The sequence below is a fragment of the Meriones unguiculatus genome, chromosome X (assembly GCF_030254825.1).
Source record: "Meriones unguiculatus strain TT.TT164.6M chromosome X, Bangor_MerUng_6.1, whole genome shotgun sequence".
In the NCBI taxonomy this organism is placed as follows: Eukaryota; Metazoa; Chordata; class Mammalia; order Rodentia; family Muridae; genus Meriones; species Meriones unguiculatus.
In genome coordinates this window covers 58717069-58745043 of record NC_083369.1, presented here as the reverse complement: position 1 = coordinate 58745043, position 27975 = coordinate 58717069, and the positions used below count along the sequence as shown (strand labels likewise).

General features: G+C 38.9%; 2 protein-coding genes across 2 annotated transcripts; both read right to left on the bottom strand.

Annotated features, from left to right (window-relative positions):
• Positions 1–220: 220 nt before the first annotated feature.
• LOC132649880 (leucine-rich repeat-containing protein 14-like) lies at positions 221–21975 on the bottom strand. Its single transcript, XM_060374644.1, has 3 exons — positions 21888–21975; positions 1659–2217; positions 221–734 (listed from the first exon to the last, which is right to left on the bottom strand). Exons 1-3 carry the CDS (start codon positions 21973–21975, stop codon positions 221–223), a joined length of 1161 nt encoding a protein of 386 aa, XP_060230627.1.
• A 1519-nt stretch (positions 21976–23494) lies between these two features.
• On the bottom strand, positions 23495–26910 carry LOC110544425 (melanoma antigen preferentially expressed in tumors-like). Its single transcript, XM_021630413.2, has 3 exons — positions 26621–26910; positions 24929–25510; positions 23495–24008 (listed from the first exon to the last, which is right to left on the bottom strand). Exons 1-3 carry the CDS (start codon positions 26908–26910, stop codon positions 23495–23497), a joined length of 1386 nt encoding a protein of 461 aa, XP_021486088.2.
• Positions 26911–27975: the final 1065 nt, after the last annotated feature.

Genomic DNA, 27975 nt, shown 5'->3' with positions numbered 1-27975 from the left:
AATCAAACAGACCAATAGTAGACAAGAGATACACAGGAACTCTTGAAGTCTCCCAGTTTTCCCTACGTTATTCTCTTCACGAACCAGTAACATAATACCCTCCCTAAGTGTTTTTTTCTACAACATAAGGAACCATATAGATTGAGTCTATGGGCACAGGAAATAACAGTTAGTACTAAAAGGGTACATATCTGGTTCAAATTGTGTTGGACCATGAAATTTACTCTGTGTAAGTGATCCATGTCATGTCATTGCGCTGCGCAAGCTCTAGCATTGTCTTCAGTTGTAGCTGTACAATGGCAAGCTTCCTTCTGTCTAAACTGCACTGAAAATGCCATTCACCAAAGCAATGTACAGGGATAGGATAAATCACATATTTTAGCTCCATCAAAGGTGTTAAATTATTCATGATATTCACAAGGATAAGCATTGTGATGGGGTTAGATGCAAAGCCCAGGACAGGGAGATGGGTGCATCTAATTAGGGCAGGGATAAGAACAGAGATTGCAGAATCAGTTATATGACAATTATTTAGCTCTAGAATCTGAAGAGTACCGGACAGATTTACTAGAAGAGTGCAAATAGGCCCAAAATCATTCCAATACATTGTGTTGTTACTAAGATTCAAGAGCTTTAGGTGGATGGCCTGAGGACTCTGAGACAGAAATTGGTAGTCTCTGGACAAGAGATTACAGAATGGCAGACACAAGAAATCCAAACCAGGTTGTATGAATCTGTAGGGATGAAAAACAAAAAACAACTAAAAGCTTCTGAAGAATAAAAACTGAATGAGGAAAACTATACCTTTATGTCTAGAAGAAACGACTCTTCACGTGTATGATACTTGAGTATCAATGTGTCAGTGTGTGCTTTAATTCACTTACTAGTTTGTGACTCTGAGAAAGTTTTCTTTTCTTTTTCCTACTGTTTTTGAGAGGGAATATTACTATATAGCTCAGGCTGTCCTGGAACTATATAGACCAGGCTAGCCTTAAACTCACAGAATCAACCTGCATTTGCTTCTCAAGTGCTGAGATTAAAAGTACATCCCACCACACCCAACTGACAGATTAGTTTTCAACACTGAAATACAATCTCTTTTCATGTAAAGAATGTGTACAGTATGTTAGAATAGATTATTCTAAGAAATATTGAGAGAAAAACATTAACCCAATTAACACTTTTAATATTATCCACTGTAGATTTTTAGTTCACCTTCTTACTGTGGAGTTGTTACAAAGAGCAGGCAACTGAGAATTCCCTTTGAACAGTCCCCAAATAACAATCTCTACTATAATGGTCTGTATCTTGCAGAGTATAGATTATCAAAGTGATCTGACATTATGAGCTATGGACATTTATAATCATGTGCTTCAGTGCTATAACAAAAATGTTTCGCCTATCTCAGTTCTCCTCCTCCTCCTGATATCTGCAGGGCTAGAAGTTTTTCTCCCTTGTATTTCTACACTTACTGTAGTATCTGTACATTCCTGGCTGCTTAATTTGTGTAATCCTGTCTTTCTTCATTTTCAAATTCCCAGAATTGATGAAATGGAATGCATAAAATATTGTGAGGAGCTTAAGAATACCCAAGAAGGTTTTCTCTCCTGTGTCAACAAGCTAGTGAGGAAACCCAGGGACCTACTGCAGACTATTACCTGAGCACTTTGTCCAGGCGATTTTTAAGGTTGAATGAAGCCAAATTGAGTTCGTTGAGGTTTTCCATTTGCTGCAGGTGACTGAGGAAATTTTTAAAGACTTTTCCCCTCTGAGATCGAAAAGGGACTTTAAACAGGCTAAGGCTTTGTAGGTGGGCCATCTGAGACAGGATGTTGTTGATATAGCTCAATGAGCCCTTACCAACAGAAAACTGATCAACACACTTGAGATCAAGAAATTTCAGGGAACATTTGTAGTTATGCAATTTATCAACTTGCAGATCTCGACAGCACACATGCAAAGACCCTGAACTCTCCTCAACTTTACCCATAAGCAAATCCAAAAATTCCTTTTGCACTAAGGAGCCATCGAGGAAAAGTTCAACTAGTAATTCCATAGGCCTCAGTGACTGAGTCTCAAACCCTGAATTTCCTAAATGAAGATGTCCTTCTATTTTAGTGATAGAGCGGTCAGAATAAGCACAAGAATGAAAACAGAAAGGTGATCTTTTGCTGACTTCAGGACATGTGATCCTACAGTCAGTGACTTGTCTCAAATCTAAAAAAAATCAAATCTAGGGAAAAGAGCAGATAGAATTTATGAGAAATAGCAAATGATAATGAAACCCAGTAGGATCAATGATGGCATATAAGAACAAATCTAGTCTCATCAGGAGTGACTGGATCTTCTTTCTCTGTGGCCTGGTAAGGCTGCATTGCCAGGGGCTTGTGATCAAAGAGCAGGCAACTGATTTCATGACAGAGGCAGCCTCTGCTCCCGTTACTCTGGCTCCTGCATGGAGATTGAGCTTCCAACTCGTGATGGGGGGAAGAAGGAGGGAGGGTGGGACTGGGAAGAGTTGAGGGAGGGGTCTTCAATTGGTATAAATAATGAATAAACTGTGAAAAAGAAAAATACACGAGTGAGGTATTCAGAAGGAGAAAGACACACATGATATATAGACACACACTTAGGTAGACCTATAAGATATGTTAAACATAATGAAATCTCTACACCTAAAGAAGATAAACAAGAAAGAGCTCCCGGGGTAAGACGATCAATCCTCACTTAGAAAGAAGAATGAGATGGGCATTAGATGTAGGAGAAAACAAGTGACAGGACAGGAGCCTAGCACAGCGGGCCTCTGAAAGACTTTACCTAGCAGTGTATCAAAGCACATACTGAGGCTCATAACCAAACCTTCAGCAGAGTGCAGGGAATCATATGAAAGAAGGGGGGTTAATATGACCTTGAGAGGATAGGAGCTCCACAAGGAACAAATATATCTGCGCCCAGGGGTCTTTTATGAGACTGTTTCTCCAACCAAGGACTGTATATGGATATAACCTAGAACTTCTGCTCGAATGTAGACCATGGTAGATCAGTATCTAAGTGTGAACCCTAGTAAGGGAAACAGGGACTATTTCTCTCATGAACTCAATGGCGGTCTCTTTGACCTCCCCACACCCCATGGGAGAAGCAGCCCTGCTAGGTCACAGAGGAGGACCTTGCAGCCAGTCCTGAAGAGACCTGATAAAACAGGGTCAGATGAAAAGGGAAGAGGTCCTCCCCTATCAGTAGACTTGGAAAGGGGCAGGGAGTAGATGAGGGAGGGAGGGTGCGATTGGGAGGGAATGAGGGAGCAGGATACATCTGGGATACAAAGTTAAAAAAATCTAACTAATAATAAAGAAATTTAAAAAAAAGAAATGAAAAAAGATAATAAAGAAAAGAAAAATACAAAAAATAATAAATGCAAATTTAAAATAAAATAGAACAGATCTTTTTAGCCATAGCTGGCATTCCTTATACTGTTCCTTATACTAACTTCTAACAATTCTTTCCCATGAAAAGTCAACCTCCTTTTCCCCATCCTTTTGCACCTTAAATTGTCTCCAGTCTTAAAGCTCCTGTTTTTCTTTTAAGTAATAGCATCTGTTACATAAACCCATCAATAGTACCCTCCCAAAAAAACAGATTTCATAACAAAATGTGTTGGGTCAATAGGCTCTGACATAAATCTTCAGCATGCACTTGTTACTACTTCTGGAGAGAGTAGTAGGCCGTGGCATAACCTCCTGAATCTTACCATGTCTCTTGATGGGTGACCTGAGAGTAGACCTCACTGACTCCCACACCTTGGGGGTTTTCTCTCACCTGGGAAACATGGTCACTGTTGTTTTTAGGCCCAGAGTTCAGTCTCTTGGTCACTGTACCAAAGATGTCCTGCTCCTCAGACTCAGTGTCCTCCTGGAGCGCCATCTTGTCAAAAATATTATGGCCATTCCTAAAGAAATAGAGGAAGGTAAAGACAAACCGATTATGGCCATCTATAAAGTAATACAGGAAGTTGCAGCCAAACAATTTGTGGCCTTTAGAGAGGAAATACTTAAATCACTGAAAGAAATAAAAGAAACAGAGGAATGTTCAAACAAACAGGTGAAAGAAAAACAGGAAAATACAGTCAGACAGGTGTGGGAGATAAAATCAAAGAAATCGAAGAAAATAATAAATCTAAAAAAATTCTGACATAGACCATCCAAAAAATCCAAGACAACATGAAAAGACAAAACATAAGAATAATAGGAATAGAGCAAAAAGAAGATTCCCTCCAAGGTGCAGAAAATATTTTCAACAAAATCTTTTAAGAAAATTTCCCCAACTTAAAGGAGAGGCCTATAACAATACAAGAGGCCTACAGAAAACCCAATATATTAGACCAGAATAGAAAATCCTCCCACCACATAATATTCAAAACAGTAAGTATACAGAACAAAGAAAAAATACTAAAAGCTGCAAGGGGAAAAGGCCAAATAACATATAATGGCAAACCCATTAGAATCACACCTGACTTTTCAACAGAGACTATGAAAGCCAGAAGGGCCTGGACGGATATCATGCAGACCCTAAGAGAACACAGATGTCAGCCCAGGCTGCTATACCCAGCAAAACTCTCAGTCCTCATAGATGAATAAAACAAGATTTTCAACAACAAAAACAAATTTCAACAATACCTACACACAAATCCAGTGTTACAGAAGATACTAGAAGGGAAAATACAACCCAAGAAAACCCAGATGCTGAGACATATGGCTAACTGTTGGGCAGAGTGTATGGAATCTTAGGAAAGAAGTGTGAAATAGTAAGATCTGGAGAGGACAAGAATTCCACAAGGAGAGCAACTGTACCAAAAAAAAAAAAAAATCTGAACGCAGGGGTCTTTCCTGAGACTCATACTCCAACCAAGTAACATGCATGGAGAGAATTTAGATCCCCTGCACAGATGTAGCCCATGGCAGTTCACTATCCAAGTGGGTTCCATTGTAATAGGAACAGGGACTGTCTCTGACATGAACTGATTGTTTGCTTTTTAATCACCTCCTCCTGAGGGGGGAGCAGCCTTACCAGGTCACAGAAGAAGACAATGCAGCCACTCCTGATGAGATCTAGTTGACTAGGATCAGAAGGAAGGAAAAGAAGACCTCCCCTATCAGTGGACTTGGGGAGGAGCATGCGTGGAAAAATGGGAGGGAAGGTAGGATTATGAGGGGAGGAGGGGGGTTATGGGGGGATATAAACTGAATAAAGTGTAATTAATAAAGAATTAAAAATTTGTCAGTTCTCCATAAGCTGATATATAAATTGGATGCAAATTCAAAATTACCTACAAACCTTTCACTAGGGTAGACAGAATGGTGGTAAAGTTCATATACGAAAGAATACCCAAGGATAGCTAAGAAGGAAGACACTTGAGAAGGAACTTCTGATACCATACTAAGAAAAGAAAAAGTTTCTAGAAAACTTCTGTAAATACACTCTCTCATCACTGCTACAGAAACAAATAACCCAATGAAATAGGTCAGAGAACCTCCAAATAGAAATCGGTTAACACCAATGGGCATTAGTTCTTAATAAAAGTGTTCTGCTGAAGAGATGGCTCTGCAGTTAAGAGCACTGGGATCTTCCAGAGGGCATGGCTTTAATTCCCAATCCTTGTAAACCACCTAATTCCAGGCGATGGCCTGCCACCTTCTGGCTTTTATGGGAATTGCACAAATGTGCTAAACAGACCTACAGGCAGGCACAAATCCACACATATAAAAATGATTAAAATAAATAAAGGTGCACTGGGACTCTGGGGCACCTTTATTTATTTTAATCATTTTTATATGTGTGTGGATTTGTGCCTGCCTGTAGGTCTGTTTAGCACATTTGTGCAATTCCCATCGAAAGGGGCACGGTGGAGATGAGGGAGGAAGGGAGAGACTGGGAGGGAATGAGGGATCGGGACACAGCTGGGATACAGAGTTAATAATATGTAACTGATAAAAAAAATAAAAAATAAAAAATAAAAAATAAAAAAAAACAAAAAATAACCATTAATATCTCACACCCAATGTGGTTGGAAGTTAGACCCAATGTGACTGGATGAAAAGAAAGCCCAACAATGTTGCATAAAGCAGAGGATATCCAGCAGAAAGTTCAGGAGGACAAAAAATAAATAAATAAATAAAGGTGGCATGGGCAAATCACTAGAGTAAAGACAGACATGCAACGTACAGAGTAGACTTTTAGAGGAAAAGCATCTTCAAGTAGCTCCATGAAACATGCCATGTATAGAGTAACTGAAAATTTTACTTAGATTTAAGCAAAAAGTTGAATCACACAGATTCTTGAAGAACACATGAGAGGTATCCATTAAGCTTAAGGGATTTCTGCCTGTCACTGAAATTCTAGGGGTAATAAAAGGAAGCAATGCGCAATCTGACCAAATGAAAATCAACGGATTTAAAAAATATCAAATGCACATATTTCAAAAGGGGGCTTATAGACTAAGAGTATGTGGTAATTACACATCTCAGATAAGTGGAAACTATGTTTCTAATGTAGAGAACTCAAAAACCAAGGAAAGAAAAACCAAAAAAAAAGTATGAAAATGAAGTTTACATAAATATGTTAGGAAGAAATTGCAGGCAAGTAATAAATCCCAAAGTTTAATGAAAATTAGATATGTGTAGTAAATTAAAATACCTCTGAGTTATAGTCCAGTCTTTGGTAACATATAGGCAAAATTAGCATGTGATTGTGTTCTGTTAGTGAAGCTGTGAGAAATAAAAATTCTCATATCCTTCTACAAAAACAGCTATATAATACCAGGGATATTCAGTGAAGCAACAAAACTTCTCAGTATAAGCAATTAAAAAACACACATAGGTAGAAAAAAATGGTCTGCTACAGTCGTACAAATGTGCCTGATTCAAGTGTGAAAATAACAATGAAAATCTATTAAGGATTGTCAGAGAGGCATTTTAGGAAATGAAATGCTGGGAACATGGATCACCCAGTCCCAAATGAGATATCTCCATCAAATCTCTACCCTCAGGGCTCAGGGAACTCTCCAGAAGTGGTTGGAGAAAGATGTTAAGAGCTACTGGGGTTCTAGGTTATATCCATGCATGGTCCTTGGTTGTAGAATCAGTCTCATAAAAGACCCTTGTGCCCAGATATTTTTCGTCCTTGTGGAGCTCCTGTCTTCTCCAGGACTTACTAACTCCTTCTTCTTTCATATGATTCCCTGAACTCTGCCAAAATGTGGATATGTGTCTCAGCATCTGTAGCACATGGCAGGTCCGTATCCACGTGTCTCTTTTAGTAAGGGGAACAGGGACCAACTCTGGCATGAACTCTGTGACTTGCTCTTTGAAGTCACCAACACCCTTGGGAAGAGCAGCCTAGCTAGACCATAGAGGAGGACATTACAGTCAGTCCTGCTGAGACCTGATAAGCCAGGGTCAGATGGAAGGGGAGGAAGACCTCCCCTAACAGTGGACTTAGAGAGGGACAGGGAGGAGATGAAGGAGGGAGGGTAGGATTGGTAGGAAATTATGGAAGAGGCTACAGCTGGGATACTAAGTAAATAAAGTGTAATTTAAAAAATAAAATTTTAATAAATTTTAAGAGCCACTGGGGATGAAGACAAGGCTTTCTAAACACACCAGGACTGATGCCCTTATAAACTCACAGAGACTGTGGCAGGGGTGACACAAGTGGACACAATCTCTCATCCCTAAACCAGAAGCTATCCCTAGCTGATAACTACTCACAAAGAACAAAAATGTTTGTTTCTCCAAGTGTCTCACTTGCCTCTATAAAGCAGATTCAAGGTCAGGCCCTATGCCAAGCAGTGAATGGCCAAAACAAAATGTACTCGGTGGTATCTTTGAAGGTTTTGTTGTATTTTGCTTTGTTTTTGTAAATTAATGCTTTGTCTGAGCCCCCTCCCCCCCAAAAAAAACTTTCATGTCTTTTCCTTATATATTAGAGTTTCAGATTTTGTTTTTATGGGATTTCTCTATGTGTAAATGTGTGTCTCTCTGCATTTGTCTGTTTTCTTTGTGTTTTTCCATTTTTCTTTGTTTTCGTTTGTACTGTCATATGCTGGCCAGTGTTTATTCTTAGTTTATATTTCTTATTAATCTTTTAGACAATTGTTTTCTCATGAGAGAAACAGAAGATATGGATTTGGGTGGATGGGGATATGGGAGGATCTGAAGGGAGTTGGGAAAGTTGAAACTATGATGAGAATAATTGTATAAAAATCTGTTCTTAGTGAAAGAAGAAATGCTGTTAGCCCTTGACTGCTAACTCCAGGACAGCTCTGCCTGCTTCAACCAGAGGAGTGCTGGCAGCGTGATTATCCTCAGTGAGGTGTCACCCAGAAACTGATGGAAACTGATGAAGAGACCCATGGAGAAATATTAGGAAGAGCTTGGAGGAATCCTGTGGGAGATGGGGAGGAAGGATTGGAGGAGCAGAAAGGGTCAAGGACACCACAAGAAATCCTAGAGAGTCAACTAACCTGGGCTCATGAGGGCTTACAGATACTGAACCACCAACCAAATACAATGCATGGGATGGACTTAGGCTACATACACATATGTAACCCATGGGTGGCTTAGTCATCATGTGAGACCTCTAACAGCAGGCACAGGGCTTCCTCTGACTACACTGCCTGCCTATGGGTCCCTTGCCCCAAACAGGATGACCTTGTCTAGCCTCACACTCAGATCTTTTGCCACCTGATATGCCCAGGTGGACTGATACCCATGGGATGTCTCCTCTTTTCTGAAGAGAAAGGGCAGGAAAAATGAGGCAATGGGTGAGAGAGGGAATGGAAGGAGAAGCTGCTATTGGGATAGAAAGTAATTAAATTAATTAATAAAATATTGTGTTACATGAAAAATTGAAATGTGCATCCTATGCTATCTCTCATGTAAGAAGACACTGTCAGAAAACATGTTATATTTCCTTTGTGCAAAATGAATATAAGTGATATTAGAGAAGTAAGTAAAAAGCATATGTTATCCCTACAATGAATGATGGCAAAAAAAGGGAAATGAGAACATGGGAGCAATTGAATTATATTATGCTAACTTATATTGTATTATACAATATTATGTTGTATTATATCATATTGGATTATCTGATTAATGATAATGCTTCTCATACTCAAAAGAGAAACACAGTTGGACTTGTAGAGCAGTAGCCCTGCATCTTATGGAGACTTCATGTCTGCTGTCAGGTGTCATCTGTTAGCCATTGCTGAAACAAGATGGTGAACACACCTTCCACAACAAAATGAGCAGAGGGAGGGAGGTATGAACACTGTTAGAGCAGGCATTTTTGTCACATAGTTTCAACTCAGTCATAATAAAACAGGAGAGTCTAGGGTAAAATGACCTTAGGAGCTATGTTCAGTACATGGTAAACAGAAAGAGTCAGAGTAAAACCTAGCTGTAGCAGCATATGCCTGCAATCCCAGGACTCGGGAGGTGACAGCAGAGAGACTCAAGTATATTGAGAGTTAAAAATCCACCTTGAGATACATGATATTCTGTCTCAAAATCCAAATCCATACAAACAACAAAAACAGAAATGGAGAAAGGAGAGATAGACTATTAAGAAGGAGAAAGATTTTAACATCAGGAATCACAAAGGAAGCACTAGAACAGCTGAGAAGAACTGAGACACAAGAGTAGCAAGCTGTCAAAAGCTCCAGCACAAGTTCCATGAGAGAGGGGAGGGGTAGAAATGAGGAAAAGCCTCTTCCAAATATAATGGTTTTCTACTTAAAAAAATGTTTTAACTCCAAAAGGGGAGCCCATGTTTCTCACAAGAATTAATTCAATCTCAGAAATTTGGGGACAGTGACCCTGCTGTTGGCACTATCAACATAAAAGAAATAAATACATTTTCCCCTCTCTAACGCTTCAGAGGGCTACACAACAAGTTGAAATTTTGAGAGAGACCTAACATTTAAGGCCAAGCTACTCTGGTAAATAAAAAGGACTGGAGATAGGCTTCCAGACCAGCCCTGTGGGAGACAGCTGTAGAAGGCAGTGATGGGTTTGGTGAATGACAGACAGCGACACACTGACAAGTGCAGGCAGCAGATCCCGGGTAATGAAGGGGCCACTGAGCAGAGGTCATATCTCCTGTGTGTTAATGAGCAAACTCCTCCAGCTTGTGACACCTGTGGACACCAGTGATCCCATGCGTGAGGTGGAGCAGTTCTACACTGAGAGCCACTTACCTTCTGTATGGTTCAGTGCTGGTTAAACCAAGAATTCTGAGTTTCAGATCCACGAAGGCCTTAGGTTGCCTCACAGGTGGTCTACAATTGGGTGAGAAATGATTGCAATGAGTCCAAAATTCCAGCACAAATCTCAGTGCTGCATTTCCTTCTCCCGTCTGTCCTCTTTATTTACTTTATTCATTTATTATTATTTTTGCTTTTAAATTAGAACATTTTATTAATAATTTGAAAATTTCCTACATCCATAAAATGTATTCTATTCATATTCAAACCCAGTCCTGCCCCCAAATCATTCTAGATCCATCCCCACCTTTAAACTCATTTCAACTGTATCTGTTCTCTTCTCTAGTCTTTATGTACAATTAATGCTTCTACTTTTTTCCAAATTGAGTTTTAACTTCTCAGTTTATTTTACACTATTTCATTAGTGTCTGTTTCAGAGTTGTTGGGGAACAGTAGTTAGCTTTAATATTTTGTGTGTTTATTTATATAGTTTAGATAGCTATTCCAGTAGCTTCTTTTTTCTTTTATCTTCCTCCCTCCCTCCCTTCCTTCCTCCCTTCCTTTCCTCCTTCCTTTTCCTTTCCTTTCCTTTCCTTTCCCTTCCCTTTCCTTCCCTTCCCTTCCCTTTTTCCTTTCCTTTCCTTTCTTTTTTCCTTTCCTTTCCTTTCCTTTTTCCTTTCCTTTCCTTTCCTTTCCTTTCCTTTCCTTTCCTTTCCTTTCCTTTCCTTTCCTTTCCTTTCCTTTCCTTTCCTTTCCTTTCCTTTCCTTTCCTTCTTCCTTTCCTTCTTCCTTTCCTCCTTCCTTCCTTCCTTCCTTCCTTCCTTCCTTCCTTCCTTCCTTCCTTCCTTTCTTTCTTTTTTCCTGTTTTGAGACTGAGTCCTCTAAAAATGTTTATCCTCTATGAGAAACATAAACTTTAAAACATACACAACCATAATGAATTATGTATCATGACACAAAAATAAAAAAAAACGAAATAAGCAAATAAACATATCTCTGCAAATGCCATGTCAAAAGATTCCTGAGGTGTTTAAATTGCTGGACAGTTTAAAAGTGTCCTTGAGGGGTCTGGAGAGATGGCTCAACAGTTAAGTGCACTGGCTACTCTTCCAGAGGGGGGATCTGGGTTAAATTCCCAGCTTTCAGGTGGCAGTTTACAACTGTCTGTAACTCTAGTTGCAGGGGGTTCCAACACCCTCACACAGACATACATGTAGTTGAAACATTAATGCACATAGAATTAAATAAATTATTAAACAGAGAGTATACTTGAAAAGAAGGTCAAGAACTTCCATGTATATGAATGAAGTGAGGAAATCAACTCAGAATACATGGTATAGACATCAGCAACATGTATGAGACTGTCATAGAAAATTTAAAAAAAAGCAGAAATTCTGAAAATTAAATGAAAATCATAGAAAGTGTCACTAGTAAGCTAATCAAAATAAAGAACACTGATTTTTTTGAAGAACAGCTGAAGGAAATTTTACATTTATACACAAGGAAAGAAAAAGGTAATCTTGAGCACTAATTTATGAAGTATGAACACAAGAGAAAATATATCTATAGGCAGAAAAAGGAGGTGAGATAAAAACTGAAGGTCTAGGAAACAGAGTCACTGAAATTACACCAGAAAGTTTTCTGACTCTACCGAAAGAAATGAACTTTAAGCACAAGAGGCATTTAGACACCAAAATAGAAATGACAAGGAAAAAAAACTTCTCTAATATGTATTAGAAATGAATATATAATGATAGAAAACCATGGCTAGAATGCTAAGACTAAAGAAAAAAAAAAGACAAGACATTAAAAACTGCAAAGAAGCATCTATGTTACTTAAAAATGAAGAGCAATCAGAATAATGTCAGACTTCTTGGCAGAAACATGAAAAGTGCAAGTGATGTATTTTAAGCATTAAATAAATATCAAATGATATTCTCATCTCATAAATCAATGAGGAAATAAAGATTTTCTCAGATAAGCACAGAGTATATCAATCCATTGATACCAACCTAGCATATTTGAAATTTATTTAATGGGAATTATCATTGTAGCTTTTGAGAAGCTTTTCAGCTATTAATATTAATTAAAATACTTAAGGCTATTCAAAATTTCCATTCTTTAATGGGTATTGCTTGTATCTTGCAAGTAATTGTTAGGTTTTGTGTAGTTTTCACATTTTTTATATTGTTTTTACTGTGTTATCACTATTGTAAATTTTTTATAAGTTCTTTAATAAAAACTTAGATTCATCTGAATGTTTTTTATTTTTATGAATTATTTTATATTAATTACAGTTTATTCACTTTGTATCCCAATTGTAGCCCCTTCCCTCATTCCCTCCCAATCCTACCCTCCCTCCCTCTTCTCCACCCCTGCCACTCCACCAGGCTGCTGATAGGGACTGTCCTCCTTCCCTTCCATATGATCTTAGTCTATCAGGTCTCTTCAGAAATGACTGCACTGTCTTCCTTTGTGGCCTGGAAAGGCTGTATCCCTCTGAGGCAGTCGCAGAAAAGATCCCTGTGCCCATTTTTTCTCTCCTGTGGATCTCCTGTCCTCTCCTGGTCTTTTTAATATTTATCATTGTGAGCCTAGGCTTTAATGACTGAGCTGTCTCTCAAGCACCTCCAGGTCTTTCTATCTCCTGATCCTTTCATAAGATTCCCTGCACTCTGCCCAAAGTTTGGCTATGAGTCTCAGCATCTACTCTGATACTCTGCATGGTAGAATCTTTCAGGGTCCCTCTGGGTTAGGCCCCTGTTATTTTTCCTGTTTTCTCCCTTTTCCGATGTCTACCCCATTTGACTTTCTGAATGAGGGTTGATTTTACCCACGGTCCTCCTTCCTGATTAGTTTCTTTAGGTGTACAGATTTTAGTATGATCATCCTATATTATATGTATAATATCCTCTTACAAATGAATATATACCATGTGTGTCTTTTTGCTTCTGGGATACTTTACTCAGGATGATCTTTACTAGTTCTCACCATTTGCATAGAAATTTCATGATTTCCTTGTTTTTAATTTTTGAATAGTATAAGATTATGTATATTTACCACAATTTCTGTATCTGTTACTCAACTGATGGACATCTGGGTTGTTTCCACCTTCTTGCTTTTACAAATGAATCTGCTACAAACATGGAGGAGCAAATGTCTTTGTTGTATACTTCATTACCTTTCATATTTCCCTAGGAGTGTTATAGCTACATCTTGAAGTAGCACTATACCTAATTGTCTGAGAAAGCACCATATTGATTTCCAAAGTGGTTGTACAAGTTTATATTCCCACCAGCAATGGAGGAGGTTCCCCAGTCTCCACATCCTCTTCAGCAAGTGTTTTCACTTGAGTTTTTGATCTGAGCCATTCTGATGTGTGGAAGATGAAATCTCAGTGTCATTTTAATTTACATTTCCCTGATAGCCTAGGATGCTGAGATGTATGTAATTTTCATGTGATATCACATGTGTGTTGTGTATTGTGTTTGAATTTGTGTGTATGTGTGTGTGGAAGCGTGCATGTGCACACACACATGCTAGAGATTAATCAAGTGTCTTCTTAGTTTTCTCTCCTCATTATTTCATCAAAACGTTTTCACTTACATTAATGCAGAGATCACCTAACCAGTTAGCATTGGAGGCTACCTATTTCTGCCTCCCAAGCAGTGGGATTATAAGTAGGCTGTCATGTCCAATGGAAGTTGTGTTTTGTGAATGCCAGGGTTCTCACTGAGATCTTTATACTTTGGTAGCAAGTGAATTACCAACTGAACTATTTTCTCAGCCCCATAATATGGTATTTTATATGCATATTCATTATGTTTTAGTCATTATTCTATTGCTCTGAATAGAAAGTACGACCAAGGCAATCTTAGAAAGGACAGCATTTATCAGGGGTCTTGCTCACAGGTTCAGAGATTTAGTTCATTATAGTCATGGCAGGGACCATGAAAGCAGGCATGACAGTCATATTGCTGACAAAGTAGCTGAGAACTTTATCCTATTCAGCACGCAGAGTGGCAGAGAGACTGAGACTACCATTGGCTTTTTTTGAAAACCCAAGCCCAACTCCCAGTAATACTCTTCCTCTATACAGGGACACACCTCCTAATCATCCTTTAATAGTGGTACTCCATGATATGTTACAGCTTGGATGTGAACAGTATTCAGACAGTCAGGAGCCAAGGAAGGCTACATGATCACGGCACAAGACAAAACTCACATAAGAGATGTATTGGGAAGAAAAACCCAGGAGGGTGGCTGTTTCTGCTCTGCTGCAGATAGAAGCATCAGAGAACTGGTCAGAATACAGGATTTACCTAAGGTCATTGGATGACAGAGATTTACAGGGTGGCCTGGGATTTGAGGGATGATGTACCTTGATTTGGGGGAAAGCTCAGGGATTGGTGAGATGTTTTTCTGTAGGGTGGGGCCTGGCCACTCTCTTGCTTCAAGAAACTGGAAGCTGCACTTACAGTCAATAGGGTCTGGGGGTGTGACCTGGATTTTAGAACTCCCCAGGAACAGGGCTTGGCAGTAGCAGCTTCTCAAGAGGCACTGAACAATCACATGCCTTAAGGAACAAGGCCTGTCTTCCAGAACAGTCTGGGGTTGGAGCCTGACAGCCAAAGGTCTCCAAACCCATCTCTGTGCATAGAAGGGAAAGCTGCCCCCAACCCCAGACCCAGAGTTGGCATGAAGGGCCAACACAGATGACTAAACACTCAAATTTATGAGCCTCTTGGGGCCATTTTTATTCATGTCACTGCGTTCTTCTCCCTGGTCCCCATACACTTATTGACATATCATAACGCAAAAACACATTCAGTGTAAAATCCCCGCGGTCTATCATAGTCTCAGCGCTATTCAAGAGTCCAAACTTCAAATTATCTCCTGAGACTCATGACAATATATTAACTATAATTTCCCATAAAATCAAAACTTTCCACATACAGTGGCACACAGAATATGCATCACCAGGCAAAAAGGAAGGAAAGAGAGCATAGTAAACAGATACTATACTATCCAAGTTAAACCAAACAAACAAACAAACAAATAAAAAACCAGGAAAACTCCATACTCTGCCTCTCCACGACCGATGTCAAAAATCTTTTCAGTTCTCCAACTTCTTTCCACTTTGTTGACTGTATAATGCTTCTCTCTTCTAGGCTTATTCTACACGTAGTCCTCAGTTCTCCTTGGCAGGTATCCCACAGCTCTGGTGTCACCTTCACAGATTCACAGTATGACCTCTCTGAGCACCCATGAAGGGACTCCCATGCCACATACAGCAAATGTCCAAACTGTGATTGGCCTCATACCACAATTCTGCTACTTCAAAGAAATATAAATGAAAGTCGGGACTTCATCCCAATGTGCATGTAGAACCGATAAAGTTCAGCTGTGAAAAGCCGAGCACACTCTTAGCTCTGGGAAGAGTGAAGGATAGAAGAACTCAGTTATAAAGCCCATTGGTTCCAGAGGCCTAGTGTACAGGAATTGTGACAGTAGAGAACATTAGTGCATTTTCTCCTTGAAATTTGCAAAGACACTAAATCAATATTCCTGTCACACACAAAAAAAGAACTTTATGATTTGATGGATGTGCTCAGTAGCTCTGTGGGCATAATCATTCACCATATGTACATACATCAAAGCAGTTCTCTACATCATTTAAATATGTATATTTCTGCTTATCAGTATAGAGCAATAAAATTGAGGAATTTAAAAGTGACTAAATATTAATTACCATCAGTCTACGCATTGGGAGTGGCATGCCTAGTAATTCCTAAGCAAGACACAGGAGAACAGATAAAAGTGACTGTAATGAAATGTGTGCTAGTCCTATTCACAGACTCACATACTCACCGAGTTCACAGCAGCAGTGTGAGGTTAACTTCCGGCCCATTCCCATTCTACAGATGAAAAATTGAGGATAGATATAATAAGGATTTTAGCCATGACTAAACAGAAAGTGAATGAAAGCCTTTGGATTTGTATCCAGCACACTGTACTAGACTATGGAAAAATGTCCTGAGTTTATTGTTAAGTGTCCCAATGAGTTACCAATGAATGCACATTTAAAGTAATTGTCAGTACGTTGGTCAATTTGTACAAATTTAGAGAAATCATAATAAGTTTGCGACCTGGGCTAGAAAAAAAAGAAAACATTGTATATTCGAACAGAAGTATTAGTGTAGTCGATTTGAGAGTCCGTGGGATGTTCAGAATCTTAAAAGACATTGAAGAAATCTGTTTTTGGTGTTTTGTCTTTAGAGGCAGAAGTAGACAGTGACAGAGACACAGACAGAGACCCACAGAGACAGAGCAAGAGAGACAGGCTTTGGGAGACAAAATGAGTGAGCATGAGTAAGCAAGAAAGAGAAAGTCAGAGATACAGAGACAGAGAGAAAGAGATAGGAATGTGATAGTTTGAGGTTGGATCTCTGTCTGGAGATACAGATGGCCAAGGATAAAGATGGAGCACACACACACACACACACACACACACACACACACACACACACAACAAACAGGGAAAACAAAACTGGAAACAGAGATTCTAAAAGCACTACCACCACCAGCAGCAGCTATAGGAATCATCTATAGAGAGGGATACAGTGGTAGGCACGTGGGAATAGCTCCTCATCTTGGCACATGACTGGAGAAGTGTTCAGAAGAATTTTAAGGGGGAGGCCCACTGGCTCTCCAGGAACTCTCTACATGAAACATGGAAACCTTGAACTCACAGAGATGTGGCTGCCTCTGCCCACTGTGTACTGGGTTTACAAGTGAGAGCCACCAAGCCATGCAGGAAGCTATTTTTAAAATGCTGCAGCTGAGTTTGTAGCTAGGCAGCTAGCTGCAGCTAGCAACTAGGGTAGAGAACCCAGAGCATATATAAGGAGACTACATTTTTAAAAAAAAGATTGTGTGTGTTTTCATGTCCTTTGTGGAGGCTAGAGGCTGTCACTGGTATGTCTTTTAATCACTTCTTTACTGTATTTTCTGAGACAAGAACCCAGAGCATATATAAGGAGACTACATTTTTAAAAAAAAGATTGTGTGTGTTTTCATGTCCTTTGTGGAGGCTAGAGGCTGTCACTGGTATGTCTTTTAATCACTTCTTTACTGTATTTTCTGAGACAAGCTCTCATCCTGAATCTGTATCTCTCCACTTTTGCTGCACTATCTAGCAAGGGCATTTATCTGTCAGCCCTGGAGATTCAGACACACACTGACTGCTATGAGAGAAGAACTGGAGGGAACAGAATCGGGTATGTATTGGCTCCAAACACATTTTATCCATGTACAAATATTAAATAAAAATGTCAAAACAATGACAAAGGGATGAAATAAGAAATGTGTCTGTATTGAAGATCAAAATTACAGTATATTTAAGACCAGATATGATTTGCCACTGTTGGTAATTTACAATTGGTCAAAACCACTTCGTATAAAGTAGTTGGTAAATTCTTATGAGCAGAACTGAGAGCTGCTTTCATGGAGAAAAAAGTGGAGAGAGCTCTGGAGATTATGTATGTAAAAATGACTTAACTTTCCAAGGTTAGAGGGCCTCTCTTGTATCCAGGGTTCAGTTTGAATGGAACCTCCTGCTGTGATTTTTTTTAAAAGCCATTTCAGATTTTAGTTTGGCAAAGGTATATTTTAAACACGTTTTATTGATTCTTGTGAGTTTCACATCATTCTTTGTGAGCTTCCCACTCAACTCCCATTCCCCTCTTATGCACCCTTCCCCTTTGCAAACTTCCTCCCCCAAATAAACACACACACACAAACAAAATAAAACAAATCATAGAAACACCCTGTGGAAGCAATATGATACTGTCTGCTGGGTTCTTCTGCTGGAGCTCAGTTAAAAAAGGTGATCTTCTATAAGCTTTGCCAAACAGAGGGACAATTTCAAAACTCCTGAATGTCAACTAACAAAGCTTTGAACAATGAAAAGTAGATTCTATAATCTATCAGGAAAATATACAATAAGAATAAAATAAAAATTCTCCAGAAGAAATATGAACATTTACATGTTCATATTAAAACCCTGATTGCCTTTTCCTGGAAAACTATTTTTAATTGTTTCTGATTAATTATTTATGAATGGTTATGTCTGTGTGTGAGTATTTGAACTTGTGAACAACTTCCAGAACAGGGCATCAGATTACCTGTCACTGGAGTTTTAGGCTTTGTGAGCCAGCCTACATAGGTGCAGGGAACCAAACCCAGATCCTCTTTGCAGCAAGTGCTCTTAACCACGGACCCATCATTCCAACCCCCTCTCTGTAAATTTTATGGCCCTTGAAGAAAAAGTCATTACTCAAAGTCTTTGCTCAGTTAGGCCTAACTAAAATGTAAATATTAAAATGTTCATTTTTGAGCCTCTTACTGGAATACGTGGGTGTCAGCACTTTTGAGTGTTAATTCTGGGAATTAGAGCTAAAGAAATAAAAGAAAGAACAACTTTGTTGCAGGTTTCCAAAACAGATGATTTACAATAAATGAAAGTGTAATTTGAGCATATTTAATCTATCACAAATAACTTGGAACAAGAGAAATGTATATTATCTTACAAATGAAGGTACGTTTAACTTTTTTCCCAATGTACAATTCAAATTTATTATACTCACTTATTTTTTGTCTGAGAGAAAATTTCCTTTTATAATGTCTTTTTCTTTTTACAGTTTATTCACTTTGTATCCCAGCTGTAGCCTCTTCCCTTATCCCCTCTCAATCCCTCACTCCTTCCATGTTGTGCTCCCTTGTTTGTTCTGGAGTGCACTGATAGGGGTGGTCCTCCTCCCCGTCCATGTGACCCTATCAGGTCTCATCAGGACTGGCTGCATTGTCTTCCTCTGTGGCCTGGTAAGGCTGCCCCAGTCCTCAGGGGACGGTTATCAAAGAGCAGGCCACTGAGTTCATGTCAGAGACAGCAACTGTTTTCCTTATTAGGGTACCCACTTGGAGACTTTTAACTTCGTAAACACCTATTAAAAGCAGTTCGGTCTTCAAGTGAGTTTCCTAGTAAGGGGAGGGTGAAGAATAGCATCTGTCTTTGATGAGGACTCTTTTGCCTGGTTTTGATCAATTCCATGGCATGGCTGTCTCACCAGGCAATAGGGGAAGAGGATGTGCTCAGTCCTGATGCTACTTGAGGTACTTGAGTGGTTGGTCGAGGGGGAGTCCCCTTTTCTGAGGGGTGTGGGAGGAAAGATAGCTGGAAGGAGGATGGAGGGTGAGACCTAGAGAAAAGAAAGGAAAGGGCTATGATGTGGATGTAAAGTGAATAAATAAATAAATAAAAATAGCAAAAAAAAAAAAAAAAAGGAACCCGGTAAAAGCTCTTGCTGCCATGTCTGACATCCTGACTTCAATCCTGAGTTCAATGGCAGAAAGATAGAACCAACGGCTTCAAGCCGTCTTCTGAGCTTGACCCATGTGTCCATATACCACATGTACAAATTAAAGTAAATCTTTTAAAACAGGTATATTTTGAATATTAAATGTGACAAAATATTAAAATGCTTTGAAGAGAACACTATATATTTGAATATCTTTTTATATATTTTAAAATAAATCTTAATATGAATGTATATTTAAATGGTCTCACAAAATAACAAATTTTATTATGGAAATTTACACTTATTTTGAATTTTTATAGCATATGAGGTGAGACTGAATTCTTAGAGACCTTGGATTATTAATGTACTGTAAAAAATTAAAGAACATATTTTTTAAATGTCATACTCTTGTTTTATATTGGGATAGCAACAGGGGCTACTGGGAATAAGCACAGATAGGTCATATTTTAATAGTTTTGTTTGTGTGTTCACAGGGGTCACCTTTACTGTTAGGTTTTTGTTAACTTGACACCAAATAGAGTGATGGAGGAAAAGAGACCCATAGAAGAGTCTTCTCCATCAGATCGGTTTGTGGAGCAAGTACATGGGGACATTTTCTTGATTAATGGTTGTTGAAGGAGAGCCCTGACCACTGTGGTCAGTGCCTCCTGGGAAACAGGTCTTGGGCTGGAGAAGACAGGTAGCTGAGCAAGCAACAGAAACCTAGTAAATAGCTTTCCTCCATCTTTCCTGCCTCTGCTCCTTTTCAAGTTCCTGTCTCTCTCCCATGATGGGCTGAGACTGGTACAGTAAGCCAAATATCCCTTCTCCTCCTTTTGGACAGTATGTTATAACAGCAGCGGAGAAGCAGCCTAGAACAGTCACAAGAGTTACATTTCAAAACTATTGAAAACGAAGTATCAAGAGCACCTTCTTATATAAGGAATTTCCAAGAACATCATTCACACTGTCACTACCACAAGAATGACTTCTAAATTCTCTCTTCATTGTGGAGTATAGTTTTCACCTCTGGGTGCAGTGTCTCAGAGAGAAACATGGCGGCAAGAAAGGAGGGAGGAAAGAATGGAAATATGCCAATGTTGTTAGAGTTGCATCTTCCCCACTATCTTGGTACTGGCAACACACAGAGAGCTGTACTTCTGAGAGCACAAGATCCCAGCTTCTTCACAGAATATATAGTAAATACCACGTAGGTAAAAGTCAAAAACACAAAGAAGAGCAAAGAAACATGTAAACATAATTCTTAATAACATTTTATTTAAATCGAAATGCCAAAAAAATAACACATTTTATTGGCAACAATGTAAGAAAATTGCTCACCACACTGGCATCTTAATAGATCTTGGAAATGTTGTGCATTATACAAGCATGACAGAAATATGAACAAATTTGAAATGTTATATCACAGAGGAAATATGACAAATGAATTACAGCATAGTTTTTTAACCAAATTAAAATTTAATGATATAATTAAACCAAAATTAAAAATTATTGATATAGTCTTGTTATGATTGTGCAAAAGAGTTACATGGTGGTTCACAAATCATGCCCACTGGTTGCAAGTGGTAGGTTTAAGGGAAGGGTGGAAGGGATCACAGAGACCATCACTGGGCAGGGCAGGAGAGACAGAGATGAGGGGCTTTGAGGTCCCTTATAAGGCGACCCAGAGAATACCAGGTGGCTTCAGGTGGTCCATAGGTGGTCCGTAGTTGGCCTCACAGATGCCTGATAACTGGTTCGTCAGGTCCTTTGGGGCTGTTTATTGAGATGCCTGCTTATGGATCTCAACATTCCTCCCTTTTTGTTTTATTAAAAAGTGAGGAGATAAGAAGGGGTGATGGTGGGGAGGGCATAGGGATGACTTCTGCTCGTCTAGCTACTTCCTGCTGATAAGGGACGTCGTCATTCTTAGGGTATAGCTGGTGCCCACCATCAGAGTCAATTGGAGGGTCATTGTCATCTCATTCTGTGGGCAGAGGTTGATAATCTACTGCTGCCAGCGAGTCAATCTGTCCTTGGAGGGTTAGTATTGTCTGAGCCACTTGCAAGAGGAACTGAATAAACTGGGAAGAAAGTTGATAAAGTTAGTGAAGCAGCTAGTCCTGCTGTCCCAGTCCCGACAGCTACTGTGATTCCTATAGCATCCAAGGGCATGGGTTACCAAATCAAGTATATCTGAATCCAAAGCCACAGGGGAAATGAGGCATCTTTCCACTCTTCAGCTGGAAAACAGGTGTGATTTTCCCTACCTGGGCCGTAAGACATTTCAACGCAGAAACTGCACATTCCCACAAATATCAATGATGGCATCACAATGCTGGGACTGTGGGTCGCCATGATGGAATCCATGAACAGCAGGAGAAAAGGCGACCTGAGGGGAAAGGCAGCAGAGAAGGCACAACACCTCCGGGAAAGCCATCAGATCTACAGCATAGTTTTAACATGCCTTTTCCTACTGATTTGGAAATACAATCTCTTATCATCAAAAGAAACTTAATAAAAAGCAATTAACAACCTTGACAGTTTTCCGATTGCATTATGGATGTAAAATATAGTTTGATATATTTGCCAGTATCACTATTAAAAACGAAATTCAGTTATTTTTAACTATGGTCAGAATGGATCCGAGTGTGATCTCAAAAACACAGAAAATATAAACATATATCCCAGTGTTATTACTAATTTATTTCAACAGGAAAACAGTATGTGCAAATTATTACTTCCTTTTTATTCTTTTAGTTACTCACTCATTGAAATACAGTTGTTTTGGCATTTCAATGTGTGAGAGGAAAAAAATGCTAATTTTACAACTTTACCCTGACTTTCCAATGCAGTCTGCTGCTTCAAGAAATTTACAATACAAGATATTTTTATGTGTCTGTGTGAGGGAGAAGATGCATGACCTTGTATGTGTGTACATGTGGGAGCCAGAAGTCAACACCTGCTATTTTGTTTGCTAGAATGTCTGGCCATGCTACCCCAGGGATCTTTCCTCCTTTACCTTTTCAGCACTCAAGTTACAAGGGTGCACTTTGGTGCTCAGCATTTTGCACAAATCCTAGTGATCTGAGCACAGGTGTGCTAGTGTGGTAAGCACCTGGATGACGGAGGCATTTCCTTACCCTGTGAATTTATTTGATTATTGACTTTACATACACTATTTCTAGGTAAGTCTAGGACATGCAGATTCATTATTATGTCGTATTTTAGAGTATGAAAGAAGTTGGACTCAGTACTCAAATGTGGCTAGTATGTATCATGCCAAACAGTGCACAGCTATTGGGGAAAAAACAAAATTTATATACATATATAAACATATAAATAATACATATTATATATAATACATATTATGGATATAATATACATAATATTACTAATATATGAATTATGTATATACATACATGTATAGGTAATATATATTTTATACGATAATACCTATGTATTATATATAAACATATATAATATATATTATGTGTATACATAAATTATAAGCAACTAATCCATAAATATAAGGAAAGGCTGTCATTCTCCTGATTTGTGTGATGTATGCACAAGCAAACCGAACATTAAGGGCAGAGACATAGTATAGCAGGATATGACTGTCCAATATTAAATGCACAGCACTGTGCTCAGCAAAACCAAACAGACCAATAGTAGACAAGAGATACACAGGAACTCTTGAAGTCTCCCAGTTTTCCCTACGTTATTCTCGTTAGAAACCAGTTACATACATACCCTCCCTAAGTGTAATTTTCTACAATATAAGGACCATATAGATTGAGTCTATGGGCACAGGAAATAACAGTTAGTACTAAAAGGGTACATATCTGGTTCAAATTGTGTTGGACCATGAAATTTACTCTGTGTAAGTGATCCATGTCATGTCATTGCGCTGCGCAAGCTCTAGCATCGTCTTCAGTTGTAGCTGTACAATGGCAAGCTTCCTTCTGTCTAAACTGCCCTGAAAAGGCCAATCATCAAAGCAATGTACAGGGATAGGATAAATCACATATTTTAGCTCCATCAAAGGTGTTAAATTATTCATGATATTCATAAGGATAGGCATTGTGATGGGGTTAGAAGCAAAGCCCAGGACACGGAGATGGGTGCATCTAATTAGGGCAGGGATAAGAACAGTGATTGCAGAATCAGTTATAAGGCAATTATTTAGTTCTAGAATCTGAAGTGTACCAGAGAGATTTACTAAAAGAGTGCAAATAGGCCCAAAATCATTCCAATGCATTGTGTTGTTACTAAGATTCAAGAGCTTTAGGTGGGTGGCCTGAGGACTCTGAGACAGAAATTGATAGTCTCTGGATGAGAGATTACAGAATGGCAGACACAAGAAATCCAAACCAGGTGGTACGAATCTGTAAAGAGGAAAAACAAAAACAAAAAGAGCTTCTGAAGAATGAAAACTGAATGAGGAAAGCTATACCTTTCTGTCTAGAAGAAACTACTTTTCACATGTATGATACTTGAGTATCAATGTGTCAGTGTGGGCTTTAATTCACTTATTAGATTGTGACTCTGAGAAAGTTAGTTTTCTTTTTCTTACTGTTTTTGAGACATAATATTACTATGTAGCTCAGGCTCTCCTGGAACTGTGTAGAACAGGCTAGCCTTAAACTCACAGAATCAACCTGCCTTTGCTTCCTGAGTGCTGAGATTAAAAGTATATGCCACCACACCCAGCTGACGGTTTAGGTTCAACACTGAGATACAATCTGTTTTCATCTTAAGAATGTGTACAGTATGGTAGAATAGATGATTCTAAGAAATATTAAGGTCAAAATATTAACCCACTTATCACTTTTAAAATTATCCACTGTAGATTTTAGTTCACCTTCTTAGTGTGGAGGAGTTACAAAGAGCAGGCAACTGAGAATTCCCTTTGGACAGTCCCCAAATAACAACATCTATTACCATGACCTCTATCTTGGAGAGTATAGATTATCAAAGTGATCTGACATTATGAGCTATGGACATTTATAATCATGTGCTTCAGTGCTATAACAAAAATGTTTTCCCCTCTCTCAGTTCTCTTCCTCCTCCTGATATCTGCAGGGCTAGAAGTTTTTCTCCCTTGTATTTCTGGACTTACTCTAGTATCTGTACATTGCTGGCTGCTTAATTTGTGTAATCCTGTCTTTCTTCAGTTTCAAATTCCCAGAAGTGATGAAATGGAATGCATAAAAGGTTTTGAGGAGCTTAGGAATAACCATGAAGGTTTTCTCTCCTGTCTCAATAGGCTACTGAGGAAACCCAGGGTCCAACTGCAAACTATTACCTGAGCACTTTGTCCAGGCGATTTTTAAGGTAGAATGAAGCCAAGTTGAGTTCGTTGAGGTTTTCCATTTGCTGCAGGTTACTGAGGAAATTTTTAAAGACTTTCCCATTCAGAGATCTAAAAGAGACTTTAAACAGACTTAGGCTTTGTAGGTGCGCCATCCGAGACAATATGGTATTGATATCACTCAGTGATCCCTTATCAACAGAAAACTGATCAACACACTTGAGATCAAGAAATTTCAGGGTGCATTTGTAGTTACGCAATTTATCAACATGGAGATCTCGACAGCACACATGCAAAGACCCTGAACTCTCCTCAACTTTACCCATAAGCAAAACCAAGATTTCCTTTTGCACTAAGGAGTCATCGAGGGAAAGATCCATTAGTAATTCCACAGGCCTTGGTGACTGAGTCTCAATCCCTGAATTTCCTAAAGGAAGATGTCCTTCTGTTTTAGTGATACAGTTTTCAGAATAAGCACAAGAATGAAAACAGAAAGGTGATTTGGTGCTGACTTCAGGGCATGTGATTCTACAGCCAGTGACTTGTCTCAAATCTAGGATCCTCAATTTAGGTCTCCTATAAGGAAAAGAGAAGATAGAATATATTAGAAATAGCAAATGATAATGAAACCCTGTAGAATCAATGATGGAATATAAGAACAAATCCAGTCTCATGAGGAGTTACTGGATTCTGTTTCTCTGTGGTGTGGTAAGGCTGCATCACCAGGGGCATTTGATCAAAGAGCAGGCAACTGAGTTCATGACAGAGGCAGACCCTGCTCCCCTTACTCTTGCTCCTTCATGGAGATTGAGCTTCCAATTGGTGATAGGGGGAAGAGGGAGGGAGTGTGAGACTGGGAAGAGTTAAGTGAGTGGTCTTCAATCAGGATAAATAATGAATAAGTTGTGCAAAGGAAAAATACATGAGTGAGGTATACCAGAAAGAGAAAGACACACATGGCATATACTCACTTATATAGACCTATAAGATAGGATAAACATAATGAAATCTATACACCTAAAGAAGATAAACAGGAAAGAGGATCCTGGTTAAGATGATCAATCTTCACTTAGAAAGAAAAATGAGATGGGCATTCGATTTAGGAGAAAACAAGTAACAGGATAGGAACCTACAACAGAGGGGAAGATGAAAAGGAAGGAGGTCTTTCCCTATCACTGGACTTTTAAAGGTGCAGGGAGGAGATGAGGGATGGTGGGACTAGGAGGGAATAAGGGAGCAGGATACAGCTGGGATACAAAATTAGTAAAATGTAACTAATAATAAAAAATAAAACATAAATTAAAAAAAGATAAAAAGAAAAGTACAAAAAATTAATAAATCGAAATTTAAAATAAAATAGAACAAATCCTTTTAGCCATAGCTGGCGTTAATAATACTAAACTCCAACAATTCTTTCCCATGAAAATTCAGCCTCTTTTTCCCCATCCTTTTACACCTTAAATTGTCTCCAGTTAAAGCTCCTGTTTTTCTTTTAAGTAATAACATTTGTTACATTAACCCATCAACAGTACCCCTCCCCCAATAACATAGATTTCATAACAAATGTGTTGGGCCAATAGGCTCTGACATAAATCTTCAGCATGCACTTGTTACTACTTCTGGAGAGAGTAGCAGGCCATGGCATAATCTCCTGAATCTTACCATGTGTAAACTACACAACCTTACCTAGGAGCAGAGTTCTGTGCAGGACATACTGGAAGATTCTCAATCATGGCTTTCAGGAGTTCATGGTGGGCCTCCTGAATAGTTAATGACCCAATGTGGAGACAGTAAAAGGGCCAAACTTTTACCATTGCACTCAATATACTCTTATGCCCACCCTTGAAGGCAGCAATGAACAGTGGAACATAAAGCTCTCTTGGAATGTCCTCCAGAGCTTGGATAGCTGCAGACTCATTGCTCAGCAGACTCTGCACAGCAAGATCCAACAGTTTATTCGGGACTGCTGCATCCATCGTTGTGAGCCTGTATCAGGAGGAGAAACATTTAGAAGTTCTGGGAAAAAACACAGTCTGTTCTTTGCCACCAGTGCTAGCAAAGCAGAAAATATTTAAAGAATAAATGGTGAATCTGATGGCCACCACTAGATACCTCCACTACAGACACATGTTAGAAATTTCTTTGTGAGTGTGAATGATGTGTATGTGTGTGTGTGTACATGTGTGTGTGTTACTATTTACTTCCTCTTGAAGAATTCTTACTCCATCACATGTATGTGTAAATATATGTATATGATAAAACACTATTATAATTGGGTAGAGAGCAGGCAGAAAAATATTTTGGTCACATAGCTACATGGATCCCAGTATTTTCCCTCAGAATTATAGAAGCCATAATGAAAGAAAAGGTAAATCGACACAAAAGTAACAGAGTAGAAAATATTAAAACATCAAATCAATTGTGACCAAAGAGAAAACGAATGATATTATAGCCCATGAATTGTCATACTTCTGTCACTGTGATAGATAAATGCACATCCAAAGTGCACAAGATACACATCAAAAAAGATAGTTAAATACTGAAAGTTGACCTCAAGCATATTCAGAAAAACTAGTCATAAACTAAGTGTAAGGATGAAAAATAAAACAGAAAGTCAGAAGAATGGGGTGTAGTTTAGGGCAAAGACTTAAAAAAGCTGTTCAACTCAAACCTGTATGTTGTCTCACACATGGGAATAAATACTCAATTTGATAATGGAATACTGACTTCCAGCCTCTGGGGTTAGTGCCAGTGCTTGAGGTGCAAAAGCAGTTGGGAATGATTCATGTAAATGAGAAGCTGGAATGGCCATCTCACAATGAATCTCATTAAGAAGTGTTATGGAGGAGCAGCTGGAGAAATGGCTCAGTGGTTAGAGCACTGACTGCTCTTCTAGACAAGCAGGGTTCAATTCCCAGAGCCAACCTGGCAGCTTCCATCAGTCTGTAACTCTTAGAATCCAACAGCCTCACTTAGACATATAGAAAAAAAATAGTAAAAATAAAACTGATGTATTAAGAATACGTATTACAAATAATAAA